Source organism: Engraulis encrasicolus, chromosome 5 (genome assembly GCF_034702125.1).
Source record: "Engraulis encrasicolus isolate BLACKSEA-1 chromosome 5, IST_EnEncr_1.0, whole genome shotgun sequence".
NCBI lineage: Eukaryota > Metazoa > Chordata > Actinopteri > Clupeiformes > Engraulidae > Engraulis > Engraulis encrasicolus.
The window spans coordinates 19410331-19431314 of record NC_085861.1 but is presented as its reverse complement, the minus strand read 5'-3'; the positions used below and the strand labels follow the sequence as shown (position 1 = coordinate 19431314).

Below are 20984 nucleotides of genomic sequence, written 5' to 3'. Positions count from 1 at the left end.
AAATATAAGATTTGCAAACTTCTTCAAAAGTGACACACACTGTTATTTGGAACATTTGTCCCTAAAGTTCAGGTAGGGCCCTTTTTGTTAAATTAGTCTATAGCCAATGAGGTTACTTAAAATTTACCTAGGCCTACCTGAATTTCCCCCTGGGGGTCAATGAAGTTACTCCTCTACTTCTCTACTAAATAATGGCTGTACAGGCAGATATAGGCCCTAATACTTTTCCCTTTTTTTATTATTGAGGCCTACTTAATTTACTGCTTAACTTTGCCAACAGCACCATTATAGCTAACTGAACAGCAGTACTCTGCAGTCTGCACCTTGCAAAACTACTTATGCTTAGCTGTAGTACTACATCCTCACCAGTAGTAGTCACTCGGGTTTTTGTTGCGAGTAGAATGTTTCCCCTTGCTGGTCACGTTCAGTGAGGAAACACCTTCACTGATCAGCTGACTGCTGTGGAGTCTGTTGCTGTCATAGACATCACAGTCTGATGGGCAATAATAAAATATTTGTAGTCTGATCATTGATACGCTACTTTTGTAGTCGGTTCTTTTCGCAAATCAGCATCACCATAAAATAGGTAAGTTGTTCGATCCTTTCTGTCGTGCTATCTAGCGTGCAGAGAGGTAGCCATCGGTAACCTTGCTATGGATGGAAGACAGCTTTGATAGCTAGTGAGTAGCACAGCATAGCATCTCTGTGCTGTGGATTATGTAGCTGAAGGGCCGATGTTGTTGACACGCATATCAAGTCTATGTTGTGGTTTATGAATTTGCATTTGTGAACTGATGAAACAACGAAATACAACATTTTCTAAAACAGAAAAGAATTTGAATTGTCCAGCTACTTCTAGAGCCTGCCAACACATCCAGCTAACGGCAGCCAATGGCTGTAACACCTTACACCAATGTTTACGTGAAATTCCTTCTGTATAGGAATAGTAGTAAATGCAAGCCAGTGCTCTATTCTCAGTTATATTAGTGCCTTCCTTGTGCTGTGTGCTTCGCATGAATGGCACATGACAGTAGCATGCCGTTCACAACTTGTGCCCGTGAGTTTGATGAAATATTTGACAGCTATTTTTTTCCAAGTGTGTTCTTCTAGGATTCAATATAATTGATATCCTCACGTCTATCATTACATGTGAATTGTATCCCATGCTTTATCAAGCCTTTTTCCTGCGTGGATTGTCCCAGCAAAATTGGATAATGAAAAAACTTCTTGAACTACAGGGCGGAAAAGACAATGCATGTTAACTAAACTTCCAAGGGCTTCATATGAAAATGCATTGTAGTCCCACTGAGCAACGCATGCATGAGGGCAACTCGTGACTGTCACGTCAGAAAAAAGGGAACGAGATCCACACATTCCAGTGTTGCCTCACGCTTGTAGTGCTGCAGAGTAGGCCTAGATACACTAATGTCACATCTCTGAAGAAAGAAAAGGAATTGATCCTATTTGTTTGGTTTGGTTTGTTATGACGATGATATTATTGTGCTCTCCTGTCTAGTGGTTAGCTGCAGCCATGACGGAGTTCTGGTTGATTTCGGCGCCTGGAGAGAAAACCTGCCAACAGACATGGGACAAAATGATGTTGGCCACCACCCGCACAAACAACCTGTCCACTAATCACAAATTCAACATTCCTGACCTAAAGGTGGGGCTTTTTTATTTTTAAAAAGCAGTCTTATGGCTACCTCTTTTTGTTTTTGTATTAGTCAGTGGTTGGATGAGAGAGGCCCAAACTAGTCTTGCCACCTGTCCTGTTTTGTCCTTGGTTTTAGAGGTCTGTCCAGGGGTAAAATGTGTATTTTGTCTGGACACTGCATGAAGGGAGCTATTGTTAAAAAGCAAAAGTATTGATTATTGTTGAAATATCCAGTTTCTTTCTCAGACAGAGGTGGTTAGACTAATTGCAACATAGGTTTTTCGTTCCATTTCTTTTTACCATGTAAGACAGATGTCCATTTTAATAAAGACAAATATACGTAGCCTATGGCATCACTTTCGTTCTTGCTAGTTTAGTTGACACATTTTATAAATTGATTTTCTTACATTTGTTTTACAAAATCTCCACACGTCATAAGCAGCTGTCTGAACTGAAACCGTAGCCGAATATTTTTTACAGTCCATAAAATGTATTCACATCTGTGCCTGGAAATATGATACGATAATTATATGAAGATAATTATATATTGTAATTTTTCAAAAAGATAGACACAGTGCACAATCCTGAGTTTTTTAACCTCCGCCAAGGAGGTTAAGTTATGTTTTCTGTCGCGTTGGTATGTTTGTATGTCAGCAGGATAACTCAATTAGATTAAGATTTTTAGATGCGTCCTAAGCATCTCTATAAGAGGGTATGTCCGTCTGTCGGTCTGTCCGTCTGAAACGCTTTCTTGACGCATTCTTAAAATCGGCCATTGGACGCATCTTTTGTCCGCATGTTGAACTTGTTGTAAGGCATAGGATTCCAGAGCATGTAGATGTTATGGCGTCAGTGACCCAATGGCCTTGGTGGAGGTTTGCAGTCTCTGAGTGCTTCTAGTACAACTTTCATTTTCATTTGAACTCAACTGCATTCAGAAACCATTGTTTATACTAGAAGGATTCAATTGTTAACTACTTATGTGCTTTACTATACTCAAGATGCATGCAAAAATACTGTCCTTAGGCAGACATTAATTGAATAGCAAGTTCAAGTTTACGTTTATTTTAAGTTCATTTCATAGCTCTTATTTTGCACTGAAGCACAATATGTGTGTGTGTGTGTGTGTGTGTGTGTGTGTTGTGTGTGTGTTGTGTGTGTGTTGTGTGTGTGTTGTGTGTGTGTTGTGTGTGTGCTGTGAGTGTGTTGTGAGTGTGTGTCTGTGTGCGCCTGTGCTTTGTCTGTCTGTCTGTCTGTCTGTCTGTCTGTCTGTCTGTCTGTCTGTCTGTCTGTTTGTACGTGCGTGCTTGGGCTGGCTGTGGACCCCCTTTCACCCGACCTTGCCCTGGATAACTCAACCCTGCTGGCCTCTGCCACGCGTTGGGTGGCCAGGGGTTTCCTGGAGCCTTTATCCTCTTGCCCCAGTGGGGTTCGGAAAAGGCGGCTGGCGCCTAGATAATCACCCGCGCTCCCAAAAGCCTCTGCTGGCTAACCAAACTTCATGTGCTGCAGAGCAAACAGTCGCTGGCTGGGTTTGGATAAGTGCATTACACACAGAGCGTTGATCAAAGGCTGTCCTCTGTCGCCTCTCCACCTGCCCCCCCCTTTTCCTCCCTCCCCTCCCTCTGTAGGTCGGGACATTAGATGTCTTGGTTGGACTGTCTGACGAGCTGGCCAAACTGGACGCGTTTGTGGAGAGGTACGCCAAATGCACATTTAAGAGAAAAAACGTTGTTTTAACAGAACTGACATGTGTGTTATGACAGTGGAAAGTAGCAGTGTTCCCATGTTTGCTTTTGTGTCCTGTCTTCACTCTGTGTTTTTAAAACCCGTGCTGAATTACAGGTCTGTGTTGTATTTGATCTGAAAGCCGACGGATGCTTTGTCAAAATCAGCGCGCTTTAATCTCTGTTGCTGTTTGACTTCTCCTAGTGGGAAATATCACACAGCAGTGTGGTGGCCATGGCTGTTGGCTAAAATTAGCCATTAGCAGTTTGGTGACACACCGACGGGCCCTCGCTCACTCATATTTAAATCCCATGACTTTGTGTGTCTTCCACCCAGTGCAGGATATTATTTATAGTCAATGGTGTTGGAGTACTTGAAGTCCCACTTTTTAGGATGAGTTTTCTTATCTTATCTTATACCGTATTGACATCCCATGAAACTAAGTATGCATGGTGTATCTTCCACACTTGCTACGTTTACTTGAGACATTTAATTCGGAATTAACTGACTTTAATTCTGAGTAAAGCTTGAATCCGCCTTGAAAACTTCATGTTAACACCTCTCAATCCGGAATTAAAGGAAAGGACACTCGACGGAACTATTGAATTATGAATTATGAATTCAGAATTAAAAACATCATGTAAACGTAGTGACTGTGAAGGAAAGTATTTATAGTGGTGCTGGAAAACTCGCAGTCCCACTGTTCAGGATGGCTTATCTTATGTTATCTCATATCATCTTATATATTAACTTATCATAGCTTAGCTTACCTTCACCTTAGCATGTATTTAAATTCCATAATTTTGTGTATCTTCCGCACTGTGAAGGAAAGTATTTAGTGGTGCTGGCTGTCTTGACGCCTCACTGTTGGGGAGGTGGTTGAACCATGTGGAAAAAGAGTGCCGATTATCCTTAAAGGTAGAATGTGTCATTTGTTTTGTAGTTTATTTGCAGAATTTACAATTGCCATCTTTGTCTTGAATAGTTGCACTACCTTCTATTTATATGTCCTAATTAGGATTGGAAAATGTACACTCTTAATACACGAATAGGAGTTCCTTCTGTATGTAAATCTGTAGAAATGTCAATTTAGTAAGTATTAGTCACTTAGTACATATTCATGGGGGAAAAAACCTTATTTTTGAATGGACAGTATAGGTTTTGTAAATTAACTACTTAACTACTTAAATTACACACTGGACATTTAATGAGCTTCGTTAGCATCATTGACCATCATCCAGCAGTTGTGAATTGCACTTACAGTTGAACAGCCCATTGGATGCACCAATTGAGAAATACAAAATCTCTTTATGAAACCAATACACAAACACACACACACACATAAACACACACACACACACACTCACACTCAAACACACACATACGCACGCACACACGCACACAGAAACACACACACCGAATGTACACTCTTGTGTTGCAATTATTACCCTATCAGATGCATTGTGGCCCTCTTGTGACCCACTCAAGCCAAGGAACAAAAGAGATATAAAAGCCTCTTTATAACCAGCTCTCCTGAACCAGCCTATCAGGCCCATTATCTACATCTCTCTTGGTCACGATCAGTGGTGGAACAATTGCACACAGGGCCCCAGGGCAAAACGCTGATAGGCCCCCCCATACAGCCTGCCACGGTCATAACGGGCCCCCCACCACCAATACGGGAGGGCCCTGGGCCCAGGGACAAATACCCTGCTTGCCTCACCTGTTAGCTCCGCCCCTGGTCACGATCATCTATTATCCTGCAGTGGTTTTCAGATGAAGTGCCATTGAGCATCATGGAGGGATTATATATGACTGTGCCACTGGTGTGTGATGCCTTTTGATCCTGTTCGCAGTGTGGTGAAGAAGGTCGCTCAGTACATGGCGGATGTCCTGGAGGACAGCCGAGACAAAGTTCAGGAGAACCTGCTGGCCAATGGGGGTAAGGCATTGGCTACACAACACGGACAATAACACTTTTGGTACACTACTAACTTACTGTATGGGTAAGGTACACGTACTTCAGGAAAAAGGGGGTAAAGTACATGCACAGAGATGCACAAAGTTAGGCAAATTATTTGAATCTCCAGAGCAAGGTTGGTTCGTACATTTATAGATTAAAAAGACACAAGGGCTCTCATTCAAAAGAAAAATCTTTGTGTCAGTTCTTTTGTCTTTTCAGTCTATCACCTTGCTTTGTGAACTTTTCTTTTTGGCTCCACACACGTGAACATGCAGGACACAGCAATACTCCTCTGCACCAAATTATTTTGAGTTGTAATATTAGTGATTGCAAAATCACCGGTGAGCGCTGTTTTGTTGATTGTATTTAAGGCTTTCTTTCACTACATTTCGTGCTGCTGATCAGAAGCTTTACTTAAGGTCTGGTTTCTTTTCCCTCTCCCCGTCTAGTCGATCTCGTCACCTACATCACAAGGTTTCAGTGGGACATGGCCAAGTATCCCATCAAGCAGTCCCTAAAGAATATCTCTGATATTGTCTCCAAGGTCAGTGATGCCGTTTACAAATGTGAACTGTTTTCAGTAGGGGTGTAACGGTATACAAAAATCACGGTTCGATATGTACCTCGGTTTTGGGGTCACGGTTCAGTACATTTTAGGTACAGTGTATGGGAACAAAATGGGGAAAAAAACATTTTCTTCCTCGGCATGTTGTTTATTTCACAAAATAAAACGAAACGAAAAAAGGAAAATACATTCAAATTGTTACTTTGGGTCGGCGATTTCATCAGTGTAAGAAATAGCACTTTTCTCAACAGGCCTCTACAGCTGTTTTTTCTTGCATTCTCTCTGAGTTCTACACAAGCCACTGCATGTAGTGGTTAGCATGAAGTAAAAGCATGAGCAGAGTAGCCTTTTATTCTACCTTTCAGTACAGCACTGTTGGGTTCGGTACAGGTTTGTTAGGTTCGGTACGAATACAATAGGTTATACCAGAGAGAGTAGAGAGAGAGAGAGGTTCCATTGGCCCATTGTTTCCTGGTTCTATTATGGCCCCCCTTAGGCAGACCTAGGCAGACCTAAGGACTGTTCTATTCATTGTAGGAGCATTATGACACGCCTCTTTAGGCAGACCGGAACCTGGTCGCGTTAGGTGCCCATAGAAACCTATTATGTTGGCATATCTCTATAGAATATCTCTGGTTATACCGTTACAGGCCTAGTTTTCAGTAGTGATTGGTGGCCATTATCAGCAATCCATGGTTTCCTTAGTAACAATCTTCATCACCAGATGTTTGGGCCATGATAAAAATGCAGTAATAACACCATCATCAGAACATGTGACACATTTTTGACTCACTGCTTACAATTATTAGTTTTCAGCTTTGAGTTAATCTGCTGGGGTTTTTTTTTCTTCCTCTCTAGCAAGTGACGCAGATTGACAATGACCTGAAGGCCAGGGCCTCTGCCTATAACAACTTAAAGGGCAACCTGCAGAATCTGGAGAGGAAGAATGCGTGAGTCAACCCCTCGACACCTTTCTACCATTTCAAAAGAAACAAGGGTAACACTTTCTATGAAGCCCATATCTATAGCGCATTATGAGCACATTTATAACAAATTATAATGCACATTATAAGTACTTACAACGCATTACGACTACACCGATGATGTTTCATGATGCTTTATGTTAACAGTAATGAATAGTGAAGTGAAAAGAAATCCCGCACACTGTCCATTCCACCAACAAACTTTAATACAACGTTTCGGTCATCCGACCTTAAGGTCGGATGACCGAAACGTTGTATTAAAGTTTGTTGGTGGAATGGACAGTGTGCGGGATTTCTTTTCACTTCACTGACAACCCGGCTGGGATAACATCCTACGCACCTGCCCAACTACAGAGGTGTGCAAAAGCGTCTTTATTGAACAGTAATGAATAACCATGAATCTAGCTTATAATACTTTATAAATCCAAGGGTATTATGAGCACTCATGACTGGATATAAACTACAGGCTGCCTGATGAGGCTTACAGTACATTATGATGCATTATAGATGTGAATTATACAGTGCATTATAGATGCATCCATATGAACTTCACTTTACTTAGAGCACACATTGACGACTTATGATCTCACATGAAACATTATAGCATTGTATGAGCCCTTATGACAGTTTATCATCCAGGTCTGTGCATAGAGGGGTATAGGTACTCATAATGTACTATAAGCCCCATCAGACAACCTGTAGTTTATAGCCAGCCATGAGCACTTATGACACCATTGGATATATAAAGCATTATAAGCTAGATTCATAGTTATTCATAACTGTTAATATAAAGCATCATGAAGCATTATGAGTGTAGTCATAATACGCTGTAAGTAATTATAATGTGCGTTATAATTTGTTATGAATGCGCTTATAATGTTGGCTTTAAGTAAAGTGTTACCGAAACAAGTTTACCGCACACTTTCTTGACTTAATGCTCGTTTATCAGGAGCGACCATCGCGTTTCGCCTCAGTGCGTCATCAAGTTCGCTCAGGCATTAATGCCTGAGCAATGCCTGAGCGAACTGGATGACGCACTGAGGCAAAGCACGTTGTTCGCTCTTAATAAACGAGCATAAAATCAAGAAAGTGTGCGGTAAACTTCTTTCTTTTGAAGTATTGAACACTCCTGCGTTTACCAGCACCTAGAAGCTGTGCATGGATCTTTGAACTGTTGAATATACCTTTCTGCCATTATCCGCAACACCTCATGCCATTGAAGGGACAGATGTGTGCAATCAATGCATTTAAATAATTCATTAGCAAAACTCAATGTTCGCAACCTTCAATGTTTCTTTTTTGTGTATTATTTCCTCACCAAAGTCACTGATTTATACATTATAACGGTGTTATTTATGAACACACAAATGGTTATCTTACAAATGCACTCACTGTAAGGAACAGATGATGCTACTGGAGCCGGCAGGAATGAGTTATACAATACACAGGTCCAACGGGGAGCTATTCATTCAAGTATGATTTAAGCATGATTTTTAATCCATTGTGTCCTGGAGCGACATATACGCTGCATTCAGGTTCTTGATATTTGGGCTGTTTTATTAAACATGTGGGTATGTTAGAGCTGAATGAACACTTTCTAGTACAAATTGAAGGTTCTAGCTTTTAAATGCAACTTCATGTTTTTATATGCTTCGGAGGCTGAGATATTTAGATTTTAATAGGGAGAGGGCACCTTTTCCCAAATAGGGCTTAGGCTAAAATGGGTGAAATGGAAGAATTTGTGCAACTCTCTAACGTAAAGGGCTTTAAACATGTTAAAAAAAGCAACAGGTCCCAGGAACTCAGGAGTATATCACCAGGATGAAGGGAAGAACTTATTTAAGTTTAACTTAACTAAAAAAAATCCTGAAAAACTTTATTAAATGTGGCTACTCATTGAATAATTGAAATTAAAATGCCAACATGTTTCGACCATCATGAGTAGCTACATTTAGTGCAGGCTTTTAAAAATTCAATTTTTTTTTAGGGCGTTTTTGCCTGTTTTTGATAGGACAGTTGGAGATGGTGACAGGAAGCAAGTGAGAGAAAGAGATGGAGGAGGATCGGCAAATGACCCCGGCCGGAATCGAACCCGGGTCGCCGGCAAAGTAACCCAGTGCCCTACCGTTAGACCACGGCAGAGCCTACATTTATTTCAGGCTTTTAAATGTATTCCCTCCTTCCTAGTGATACTCCTTAGTGCCTAGGACATATTTACTTTTTTGATCGTGGATTGATTTACAGTACCTACCCCAAGAGCACCTCTTTGTTTGACTGTTGGACTGTAATACACCTGAGTGCCGGGTTGACTTCTCTTTTTGGCTTTAAACGTGTATTCCATAGAATTCACCTTTTCATTGCCCATGCTTTTATACAGAAACTTATTAACTTCAATCTAGGCCATTCAGAGAGTGTTGAAATCCTACCGCCTCTGACCTTCATGACTCAATGCCTTGAGATACATATGATAGTGTGACCAAAGAATCTTCTGTTGGAGAAAGATAATTCCACTTCCGCCCACCCAATCCAAAGGAGTGTGCTCAAGTTTGGTCTCCTAACAACCGTATCTCACTCATTTCGTGGAGTATCCACGAAAAAAATAGATTAATTTTCGTGGTGCATTCACGTTATTGCCCGCCTTTCGTAAAGTCTTCACGAAAATAATAGATTAATTTTCACGCTGCCTATTCACTTGAATTGCCCGACTGTTGCCTAGCGACCCACTAGTTTGATGCCCTTTCGGTAGCCTACCGTCACATGGTAATCAAACATTTCAAACAAGCAATTTAGGGTTAGGTTTAGGGTCAAGGTTAGGGTTGAGGTTAGGGTTAAGGTTAGGGTTAAGGTTAGGGTTAAGGTTAGGGTTAAGGTTAGGGTTAGGGTTAGGTTTAGGGTTAGGTTTAGGGTTAGGTTTAGGGTTAAGTAGGGTTAAGGTTAGGGTTAGGTTTAGGTTTAGGTTTAGGGGACATAAGGCGTAAGTACCGAAAGGGCGTCGAATTAGTGAGTCCCGAGTGTATCAGCAGTGTTCTGTCAGCACCCCCTCCCCGCCCCTGCAGACGTTTAGATAACCATAGCAGCAGTGGGGCAATTCAAGTGAATAGGCGGCATGAAAATTAATCTATTATTTTCGTGAAGACTTTACGAAAGGCGGGCAATAACGTGAATGCACCACGAAAATTAATCTATTATTTTCGTGAAGACTTTACGAAAGGCGTGAGATAGGGCTCCTCCTAAGGGGGCGTTGTCCCCTCCTCCTCCCTCTTCTCTATCTGTGGTATTTGGTGGTGGCTTGCATAAGATGTGTGCTACCGCCATCTACAGCGATTTATTCTCAACCTGGAGTCTCCTAACTCCCAACCTAAGTTCTCCTAAATGGTCTCCTAAAGGGGTGTTCACCTGACGTCACATGGATCCAGGAAAACAATGGGCTTGATGTATGTTACTCTAAGTAATAGAAGATACTTTGGTGTAATTTTTTCCCGTTGTAATGACGGATCTGTTTCCACCAGGGGGAGTCTACTGACCAGGAGTTTGGCTGACATCGTCAAGAAAGAGGACTTTGTGCTGGACTCTGAGTATCTGATCACAATGCTCGTGGTTGTACCAAAGTAAGACTCACCAAAAATATTAATTATATTATTACTACAAATACATGATTAAGTTGTTCACAACTTGTACATATGAGCAACATATGACCCAACCTATTTTTGACACTTGGCACTGCTCTGAACTTGTCTCTTGACTCTAATATTCAAGATGACCAACCCATGTTTTAAATTTTTCTCAGGACAAACTATGCTGACTGGCAGAAGACGTATGAAACTCTTTCAGAGATGGTAGTCCCCCGCTCCACAAAGTAAGTCATTCGAACCCACTAATGATGGTGTGCACAAGGTCTAGGAGAGTGGATGTGAATAAGACAGCGACATTTTGCATGCATCTGCATATGTAGATGGTAGGAGAGGGGAGAGGCCATGTCCACTGGGATAGTGAGTAGATGGTTACTAGGGAAACTAATTAGAGTTCCTTGAGCATTAGCTGACTGGCACTGTCTCTCTCCGCTGACTAAGACATTAGCTCCCCGTCTTCCACTCATAACTACCGGTATCTACCATAATTCTTTATTCGCATCCCACCGATGATCAGTGAATTACACACTTGGATATAGATTAGGCGTTGTGTCGAAACATCTGTGTGGTAATATATTAGAATAGTTCTTTTTCACAATATACTACAATACTATATTAATTTAAATCAGTCGTCAAATAAAAATATTGTTGAACCTTTTTAAATTCCTATGTTACAATTTGGGCACTCTTTTCTCTTTCTACTAGTTTGGATTGTGTGAGAAACGTTGTTATAATGGTTGCTACCTTCAGATTCTAGTCGCATGCACATGTTGCCATATATACTGTAACACTGTCGGTTGATCAGAAATCGCCTTGCTCGGCCCTACCGTGGTGCACTCGTTTGCTATGCGGCTGACCCGGGTTCGATTCCTGGCCCGGGTCCTTTGCCAACCCTTCCCCGTCTCTCTCTCCCAACTCGCTTCCTGTCACCATCTGCACTCTACTACCATGAATAAAGTCAAAAAGACCTAAAAAATATACATTAAAAAAAAAACAGAAAGAAAAAAAAAGATATCGCTTTGCTCTTTTACTGTGTGGCACGCACAACTTAGGGGTGATGCACTTTTTACAATATATGTGGACGGGTCATGTTGTGGGCTCAAGCCCACCCCTAACTGTGGGTGTTCCTCCCTGTATGTCACTGATTCTTGAGAATGTGGCTAAAACAAGCTTTAGTTTTGAAAGAAACAAAATGGTTCAAATCCAAAATATAGAAGTATATTATCACAGACGGAGGTCTTTACTGTGCAGTGCAATGTGTTGGAACAACCTCCCCATATTTTACTTTTCTTTTTAAAAAAAAATAAAATAAGCGCTTACTTGTTTTTGTCAACTCCATCATACACAATTAAAAGTAAACATGTATTTTGTATTAAAAATAATAATTTAACAACATTGAAGATACAATTTGTTAGCATAGTCATGTGAAACACCTCAAAAACTTTTTTTTTTGTTTATTTCACTCATCAAAATGTTTGGTAACACTTTACTTGACACCGGTGTCATAAGCATGTCATTACAGTGTCATAATAGTGTTATGCGCGTGTTATAAACATTGTGTACATGTCATAAACATTTTATGACTGTTGGCCTTAAGTGACATTCGGTTATGGCAAAGCTTGTCTTAACACTGTAATGACATGCTTATGACACCGGCGTCAAGTAAAGTGTTACCAAATGTTTTAAGGAGAGGATGTAGTGTGTGTTTGTGGCTGTGGCTGTGACTGTGTTCAGTGAGTCAGGTGTGACTTGTTTCTTTCACTCCTCCTCCCACCCCCAACAGTCTGCTGTTTGAGGACCAGGAGAGTGGGCTGTTCAGTGTCACCCTGTTCAGGAAGGCTATCGACGACTTCAGACTCAAGGCCCGGGAGAACAAGTAAGATGAGTTGTTTTCATTTCCTCCCCTCCCTCGTCTACGGAGATGAGGAGTGCTTCTTAACGGAGTTGCAGCTTGTTTATGCCAACCCCCCCACCCTGTAATTACATGCTTGAATAGGCTGTGAAAATGTCCATCCCCGAGGGGGGAACGAGGTCTTGTAATCTGATGACACGAATCACGTGAATCAAATTGAGTGCCACTGAATTACATCAAAGTGTGTGTGTGTGCGTGCGTGCGTGTGCATGTGCGTGTGTGTGTGTGCGCGCGTCAAACGTTTGCATAAGTATGTGTGTCTGTCAAACGTTTACATACGTATGTGTGTCTGTCGAACGTTTGCATACGTATGTGTGTCTGTCGAACGTTTGCATACCTGTGTATGTGTGTGTTTCTTTGTGTATAAACGTATCTGTGTGTGTGTTTGTGTGTGTGTTTTTGTGTGTGTGCATGTTTGCGCGTGCGTGCTCCATCAGATTCATGGTGAGAGACTTCCAGTATAATGAGGAGGAGATGAAGGCGGACAAGGAGGAGATGACCCGTCTCTCCACCGACAAGAAGAAGCAGTTTGTAAGCGCCCCACAAGCACTCCAAATGCCTCCACCACCACCACCACCATATCCCTAACCCTCCCCACAAGCACTCCAAATGCCTCCACCACCACCACCCCCATATCCCTAACCCATATCCCTAACCCTCCTCTCAAGCACTCCAAATGCCTCCACCACCACCACCACCCCCATATCCACCACCACCATATCAATAAAAACTAATGTCAGGCATTTCCAGTGACAAACATGACAGTGCGTTAATGTCCTGAGAAACAATCAAGTAGGACACATTATATCACAGTCTCTGAAGACGTTGAGCACTTTTTTCCCCCCGTTAACCTCAGTGACAATGTGAGGGGCCCAATCCAATGACTGGCCCACAGTGTAATGACTGCCACTGGCTCATTTTGTCCCTGCTTTTTAAATAACTTTGTGTCCTCTGCTTTCTGTTAGGGTCCTCTGGTCCGATGGCTGAAGGTGAACTTCAGTGAGGGCTTCATCGCTTGGATCCACATCAAGGCCCTCAGAGTGTTTGTGGAGTCTGTTCTAAGGTATCCATGACCACCAAGGGTATCCTGTCAAAATACTAACGGCTCACTGGTCTTCTAGCTGAATTATGTTTCATGTACGGTATATAGCATATATTACATTGCATTTATATAGCATTTTATTAGCACAACAATGATGAAACACAATGATGAAAAACACAGAATTAAATAGCAAAATCATAAAACAAAGGACGTACATATATTAAAATAATAACACTATTATAAACACTACTAGACAGAATCAAACCAAAAGCATCAGAGTGGGTGAAAAACAAAGAGAAAGGAGAAAAAATAGGCGCTGTGAATAAATGACTTCAACTGTAATGGGGATATTTCTGGAAATAATTGAAAAAAACAGTATTCTTAAAAATCATTTGTTTACATCAGCCTCCCCAAAACACTGCCTATTTCAAACACTGCCTATTGTGTGTGTGTGTGTGTGTGCATGTGTGTGCATGTGTGTGTGTGCGCGTGCGTGTGTATGTGCGTGTCCGCGTGTGTGCGTGTACCTTTGTAGGTACGGCCTGCCTGTGAACTTCCAGGCCATGCTGCTGCAGCCCAATAAGAAGACCATGAAGCGGCTGAGGGAGGTCCTCAACGACCTCTACAAGCACCTGGACAGCAGCGCCGCCGCCATCATCGACGTAAGCTCACTTCCTTTTTTATAGAAAGTGCGCTCAACTCCCAACTGTTTCTTACAAGGTCAGGTTGATGAACTACCCTTTATGTAGCACAGAGGTTAAATCAAGGCATTTGGAATCTGTATCCCTCGATTGCAGCAACTTAATCAGGTGTCCTATACAGTAACTGCTCTAAGAAATATTCAAAGTTCTATGTGATGAAAGATTACTCAATATACTGATTGAAACCACTTGACTATGACATTGTGATGTTTGTAACAACAGTTGTGGTCGGCCCTGCCGTGACTCAAACGGTGGGGCACTGGGCTGCTGCGCGGGAGACCCGGGTTCGATTCCGGCCTGGGTCATTTGCCGACCCCTCCCCATCTCTCTCCCCATTCGCTTCCTGTCCACCTCTCATACTGTCCTACCATCAATAAAGTCTAAAAAGAAAAAGAAAAATCTAAAAAATCTGGGGCCTATACTACAAAGCTGGTTCAGGTTAAGTTAAGAGGTAAATCAACTAATACAAGAGCCTTTCTTAAGAAAATGAGGACTCCAGGCTCTTCTATTAGATGATTTGCCTCTTAATTTACCCATGACTTATCCTGATCCTGCTTTGTAGTATAGGCCCGTGGTCTGGAGGTCAGTTCTATGTTGTGCACTCAGACGTTGACATGCAGCTGAAACCGTTCCTTCCTCTTCTCTTCCCTCTGTTCTCTCCACACACAGCAGTCTGCCATGGACATCCCTGGCCTGAACCTGAGCCAGCAGGAGTACTACCCCTACGTCTACTACAAAATCGACTGCAACCTTTTAGACTTCAAATAGAAGCGCTCAGACGCTGGACGCGGCCACCTTTTGTCTCAAGCCGTCTATGTGTTGACATGAACTGGACCGGCAACCACTTGATTGGTTGACTCTTCCCCTTAAACCCGCCCTTGTCTTGCTCTTCTGCATGCTCATTGGGTGACCAGACCACCTCTTTCCTCCCATGTACAAAAACAGTGGCCGTATCTCAAAAGTCAAGGATCCTGGCCTTGCTGGGATGTGAAACACCCAGTGATTGGGTACTCTTAAGTGAACTCTGCGGAGTATCCAATCACTGGGCTTTTTCGCGTCCTAGCAAGGCCAGAATCCTTGACTTTGAGAAACAGTGATTGTTTTTAGCTTTTGCAGTCTATTTTCTTGTGTCCTGATTTCCTTCTAAAGGGAGTTCTGCTGCGGAGGAGAGATGTGTTGCAGTGTGGTTGAAATATGTTTCCCCCAAAGTCTCTTTTCTCTTCCCAGCATGAGCTGGGTAGACGGGCTCGTTGTTGAATCTTTTGTGTGAGTGAAAGAAGATCTTTGAGGTTGTTATTGGTGAACTGCAAATTATCTGGTCATCCTATGCTCATTCCATTTGGCAAGGTAATTCCCATTGCCACAAAGAGAGCACTGGTACGACAGTTTACGATTCTGTTTACACACGTTTTGGATTTTTTGTTGTTGTTTGCTTTGTTTTTGTAAGAGCATCAGAGTATTCATACACATGCTTTCAAAAAGGAGCACTTACATTTTCAGATGCATTCTTAAATGGATGAATCAGGTTTACTTGAGATAAAACACTGTATTTTCAGTCATTCCACCTTGGTGTAGTGTTGAGTGTTAGATGTATTCACTGATTGTTAAACTGCTGGTGTGTGTGTGCGTGTGTAGGGTGACATGTTGGCTTGCCTTCACAGGCTTGTCTTACCTATGATATGATGGCTTTTTTGAAGCACCGTCTTGGTTCACCTCAACAGCAGATGATCATGTCTAAAAGGATGTTATTTATTATATGTTGTCATGTATATTTGGTGTGTGTGAAGATGAATATATAAAATACTTAAATATATATGTCAATGTAAACCGTGTCTGATGTTTACTTGGATGAAACAATAAAATGCAACAAAAAATAAGATTGAATGTCTGCCTTTATTTTGTAGGCTATATTGTGTATGATGACGTGAGAGTAGCCTATCTAGTCATCCTTCCAAGTGCTATGGCAACGATATGTGATGGTCAGTCAGTTTGACTGCCGATGGCGCAGCATCCATAGATGTAGTGGACGAGCTTAAGGACCGTTATACGCGCGCCTACCCGAGCGTTTACGGTCCTGTCGATACGACCAAGCATCTGCCTTGTGCCAGTCAGCCGTTTGCTATCTTATCAATTACTCCGACTTACGTCGGCAGTGACGTACACACTCGTATATCCAACGTGTGTAGGCTATCCATGATAAGAGCAAGCATCCCTGGTTCTGAGACGCTGCGAACTCCATCAGTGGCATAGGGGGAGAGGACGCGCCGCGGATGTGGGTAGCTGTGACGAATGCTGCGGCCACTATAGTGCGCCCGTGATTCAGATGCGAGGAACCCGTTCCAGGTGCCACTGTAGTCCTAGAGATCAGGGCTAAAAGTGACACTGGACATACCAATGGGTTGCGGAGGAAGTAGGGCTGATACAATTGAACCTCGGTACTATGAGAGTTGGACAAGGGAGACTGAGTCGACATGGCTCACGAACACGGACACGGAGCTCGCCCAGGCCAGCGCCAGTAGTAACAACAACAATCAACGAGGAATATCTGACAGCAGCAGCACACCAGCGAAGCAGTGTGCAAGAACTTGCCAAGGTTTGTTTAATTATCAACGCGTTACACTACATCATTGAAGAAATGGCATCAATGATGCGGGCTATAGCAGAAACAGCGCACCGTTGCCTTTTGATACAGAATAGCAAATGCTCGGTATCTGCACTCTCGCTCCTTGCAGACTTTTCTCATCTGTGTGCTATAGAGATTCACCTGTTATCCTGCATTATCTCTGCATGGACTTTAGTAGGTATCTTCATTCATATTTCACTTTACCACTTTCATAGAATATGAAAGTATTTGGGCATTAATTGAATGAGCACGGTTGGTCATGTTGTTTTGTTTGTAGACATGAAGGGCCGGGGCCATGCTAAATTAAACTCCTGTGTGCATTACTATTGACATCTATGAGGAGCCTCAGGTAAAGGAGAGGATAGACGTCCATCTGCGCTGGGATCCAGCCGGGAGAAGAAGCTGGTGAGCACTGCTACACAGTGCGGGAAGCCTCCTCTGCACTCCAGCAACAGCAGCTGCGGAAGCAAAGGCAAGCCTCTTCAGAGAGACGAGGTGAGAGGATGACTGCATGCCACATTGTCACACAACCCCCACCCTTCAAATATTCACACTGCTTAGCACACTTGCTCGCTCAGACCCAATGCTCTGCTGTGTATGCAGGGGTGGATTAATGAACGGGCCAACCGGGCCTAGGCCCATGGGGCCAGAGGCTCCAAGGGGCCAGGCCAACTTGGCCCCGTGGCCACGCAACAGTAACTCGGGCCATTCGTGAAGTCTTTACGAGAAAAACTGAAAAAATCAACTTTAAGCCTCGTGGTGCCTTTACGAATAGCCTCGTTTCTCGTGGTTGGGCGACGAAAGGGGGAACTGACAATTGGGGTAGTTTGGTTCTGGGGGGAAGGATAATGCGGACGGACGTCAACAATCAAGCACGACTGAAGGCTAACTGGAAACGATGGTAATCAAACATTTCACACAAGTGATTTACGGTTAGGGTTAGGGTTAAGTTTAGGGTTAGGGTTAGGGTTACGGTTAGGTTTAGGGTTAAGGCATACCTGTCAGCCATCCCTAGTTTCCCAAGAAACTCCCTAATTTTGACTCATTTCCCGCTTTCTTCCCGATTTCAAATTTTCCCCGGAAATATCCCGGATTTTTCACATTATCAAAAAACACTGTCGGTCCAGTAGCCTAATTATAGGCTACCCACGGCCCTGTCCGACAAGCCACACCCCCTCTTGAAGAGAGAGACAGAGGGTCTTGCTTATCAAGCTACCTGCCAGAAGACTGTATGCCAGATGCCACCAAGAATTGAAGTTCCTTGAAAATACGAGCTGTCACCCTCGAGCTCCGTAGCGCTTGTGCGCCCACTCTTTTCCTCAGAAACCGTCAGTTCATGCAATGCATAAAACAGCCTCGGAACAGCGAATCATGCGATTAATTTAATCACAACTTGTACCAGCACGTAGTTTTGCACAGACAACTTGTGCTACAAAACAACAAGAAGAAACTCATTGCGCTCATTTCATTGTTTTGTTTTCATTGCATTGTTTCTCCACGCTGTAAAACGTGTGCTGAAGGATTTTAGACAGGATCTGTCTTTGCACGCGCACTGTTGTGAAAAGCAGAGTAGAACGCACCGTCCGATCTGTCTCTGTCATCCCGTTGACTGTCAAAATTTGGCTTATAGAACATTTCCCGGATTTTGGCTTAAAATAGGGGAATTTTCCCGAATTTTTGGAGCTCAAAGTTGACAGGTATGGGTTAAGGTTAGGGATAATGTTGAAGGAAGGGAGACATGGCATGAAGCTGACACAACGACAGCGCTCCTCGGGTGGTCTCTCTCTCTCTCACTCGCTCTCTCTCACCCTCTCTCTCATCCACTCTCAACGACAGCGCGCGTTGCCCAGCTACGAAAAATGAGGCTATATCGTAGCGGCACCACAAAGCATACAGTTGATTTTCCCCGAGAATGGGCTCGGCCACGACCCAAACCTGCCTCCAAAACCACATTTGCAATACTAATCTTTCCAAGTTGCTTCATGTGCCAGCCAATATAGTGTACAATGTCCTGGTATAGCCCCTATAGGCCAAGCCAGGTCCGGGGGCCCAAGGGGGCCAAAGGGCCAAGGCCCCAAGAGGCCAGGCCAACTTGGCCCCATGGCCTCGTCCCACAGAGAGCCAGAAGCCCCAAGGGGCCAGGCCAACTTGGCCAGTCAGCCACGACCCAAACCGGCCTTCAAAACCGCCTTCGCAATAATAATCTCTCCAAAATGCCTCATGTGCCAGCCAATATAGTGTACAATGAACTGGTATAGTCCCACAGGCCAAGTCAGGTCCAAGGGTGGGGGGCCCAAGGGAGGCAAAGAGCCAAGGCCCCAAGAGGCCAGGCCAACTTGGCCCCATGGCCACGAGCCAAACCAGCCTTCAAAACCACCTTTGCAATAATTATCTTTGAAATTATTTGAGTTCACGAGTTGCTACCATTAATTGTGGTTGCTAAAAAATGACTTGTGTGTAGGCCTACCTACTGTTTGGTGGATTCGGCATTTAAAGTTGCACTTTTGGTGGCACTTTTGGCTGGGGTGAGTTGTAGTGTCTAATTGCCTGCTAGCTGTGAGCACTGTGTGTAGTCTTCTTAGCATGTCTGATTAGCAGGGTCAAGTGGGGGGTGGGTATGGGGGGCCAAGACTATGTCTGGCCCAAGGGGCCATGATTTCTTAATCCGCCCCTGTGTGTATGAGTGCACAGTGTTTGGCTGCGGTAGAATCAGTATTGGCACCTGTACACACATAGGCCTACAGGTCATTTTTTTTACCAACATGTGACTTAATTCCCGGCCCACCACCTATTATTTTTGTTCCCTCTTTTTCTTTTCCTGTACCTGAACACAGAATAAAGTGAGACCGAGGAAGTTGTCCTGCAAGGATGCTGGGGCATCAAAGAGTTCCTGCCCAGAGGGCAGCCCATCTGATGGCAAGTAGGAGCAACCAGCTCCTCTCGTGATGGAGGCAGTTGACGGACAGTCATATCTCCTTCCATTATCCACCCACGTGCAATTGTGCCACCAGATACATGCTGTATGGTTCAGGACATTGGGGTGTTTGCTGCACTTAGAGAATGGAATGGTTGTGTTCTGCCACAGACAAGGTAAATATCTGACCTGCTTTCATGTACCTCTTTCAGAATCAAAGATTATAAAGAGACACCAAGACATGGAAATCCGATCAGCTGCTTGAAATTGCCAGTAGGCCTACCTGTGCATAACCTGCGTTACATACACGTGCGTGCGTGCGTGCGTGCGTGCGTGCGTGCGTGCGTGCGTGCGCGTGTCTGGCGCATTTAGAAGAAAATGCCAACTGTAAAATGCTGCAGAGAGAGAGAGAGAGGTGTTAAAAGATGCTCAGGCTGAGAGGAGCCTTTTCTTTGGCGACACACGTGTGCACAGTGGCACAATGTTTTTTCAAACCATTTCACGCTCAGCCTTACCCACTACTTGAACTTGACTGAATTCACGGATAATATTGATATTACAGGGGTTGGACAAAATAACAGAAACACCTGTCATTTTAGAGTGGGAAGCTACTGGACCTCTTGTGTCCACAGTTAATCCTGCTGGATGTGGTTCATCCTTCTTAGTGGTATGCAGATCTTACCTTGGATACATCACAAAGACTTTCTGTCTAGGTCAAAGATGCAACATTTACACGCGCACCAAGAATTTCTCCTTTCTGGACTTTGATACGTCACCCATAATGTTGTGTGCATTGCAACATTTTGAGCAAAACTATGCTCCCACCCTGCTAACTGAATACTCACACTTCACCTTTCTGGTGCAATGTGCAATTAATGAAAATTGGCCAACAGGCTGGTCCACTTGAACCATGAAATTTCTCACACTAAAATGACAGGTGCTCTAAAAGCCATTGCAATGGCAAGAGGCAGTCACATTACAGTGCCTATGGGAATGCTTAATAACGTGATGAAACGAGTGCCTGACATGATGAATCAGACTGAGAGAGTGTGTATGATATAAGGTTTGTGTGTGTGTAGACTTCTTTGAACTTAGCAGAATGTTTCCCATTGTGATGCTGTGATGATTAAAAAAATCATATATAAAATGCTACTGCTGTAATAAAATCAGTCATTTTGAGAAGAGTTTGGGAACATAATTAATGACCTGAGATAAAATACCCTCAGTTGCTACGTTTGTATGAGACGTTTAATTCCAAATTAACTCACTT

The 20984-nt window shown here is 43.3% G+C and overlaps 2 protein-coding genes across 2 annotated transcripts; both read left to right on the top strand.

Moving 5' to 3' along the window:
* Window positions 1-462: 462 nt before the first annotated feature.
* On the top strand, window positions 463-16048 carry atp6v1c1a (ATPase H+ transporting V1 subunit C1a). Its single transcript, XM_063198043.1, has 13 exons — window positions 463-586; window positions 1517-1663; window positions 3286-3353; window positions 5239-5324; window positions 5795-5889; window positions 6769-6860; window positions 10403-10501; window positions 10681-10749; window positions 12306-12398; window positions 12872-12965; window positions 13400-13497; window positions 14012-14138; window positions 14847-16048. The coding sequence occupies exons 2-13, from the start codon at window positions 1532-1534 to the stop codon at window positions 14943-14945; spliced, it is 1152 nt and encodes a 383-aa protein (XP_063054113.1). The 5' UTR covers window positions 463-586; window positions 1517-1531; the 3' UTR covers window positions 14946-16048.
* A 330-nt stretch (window positions 16049-16378) lies between these two features.
* On the top strand, window positions 16379-20648 carry baalca (BAALC binder of MAP3K1 and KLF4 a). The gene is made up of 3 exons (XM_063198042.1): window positions 16379-16770; window positions 17141-17295; window positions 19635-20648. The coding sequence occupies exons 1-3, from the start codon at window positions 16572-16574 to the stop codon at window positions 19722-19724; spliced, it is 444 nt and encodes a 147-aa protein (XP_063054112.1). The 5' UTR covers window positions 16379-16571; the 3' UTR covers window positions 19725-20648.
* Window positions 20649-20984: the final 336 nt, after the last annotated feature.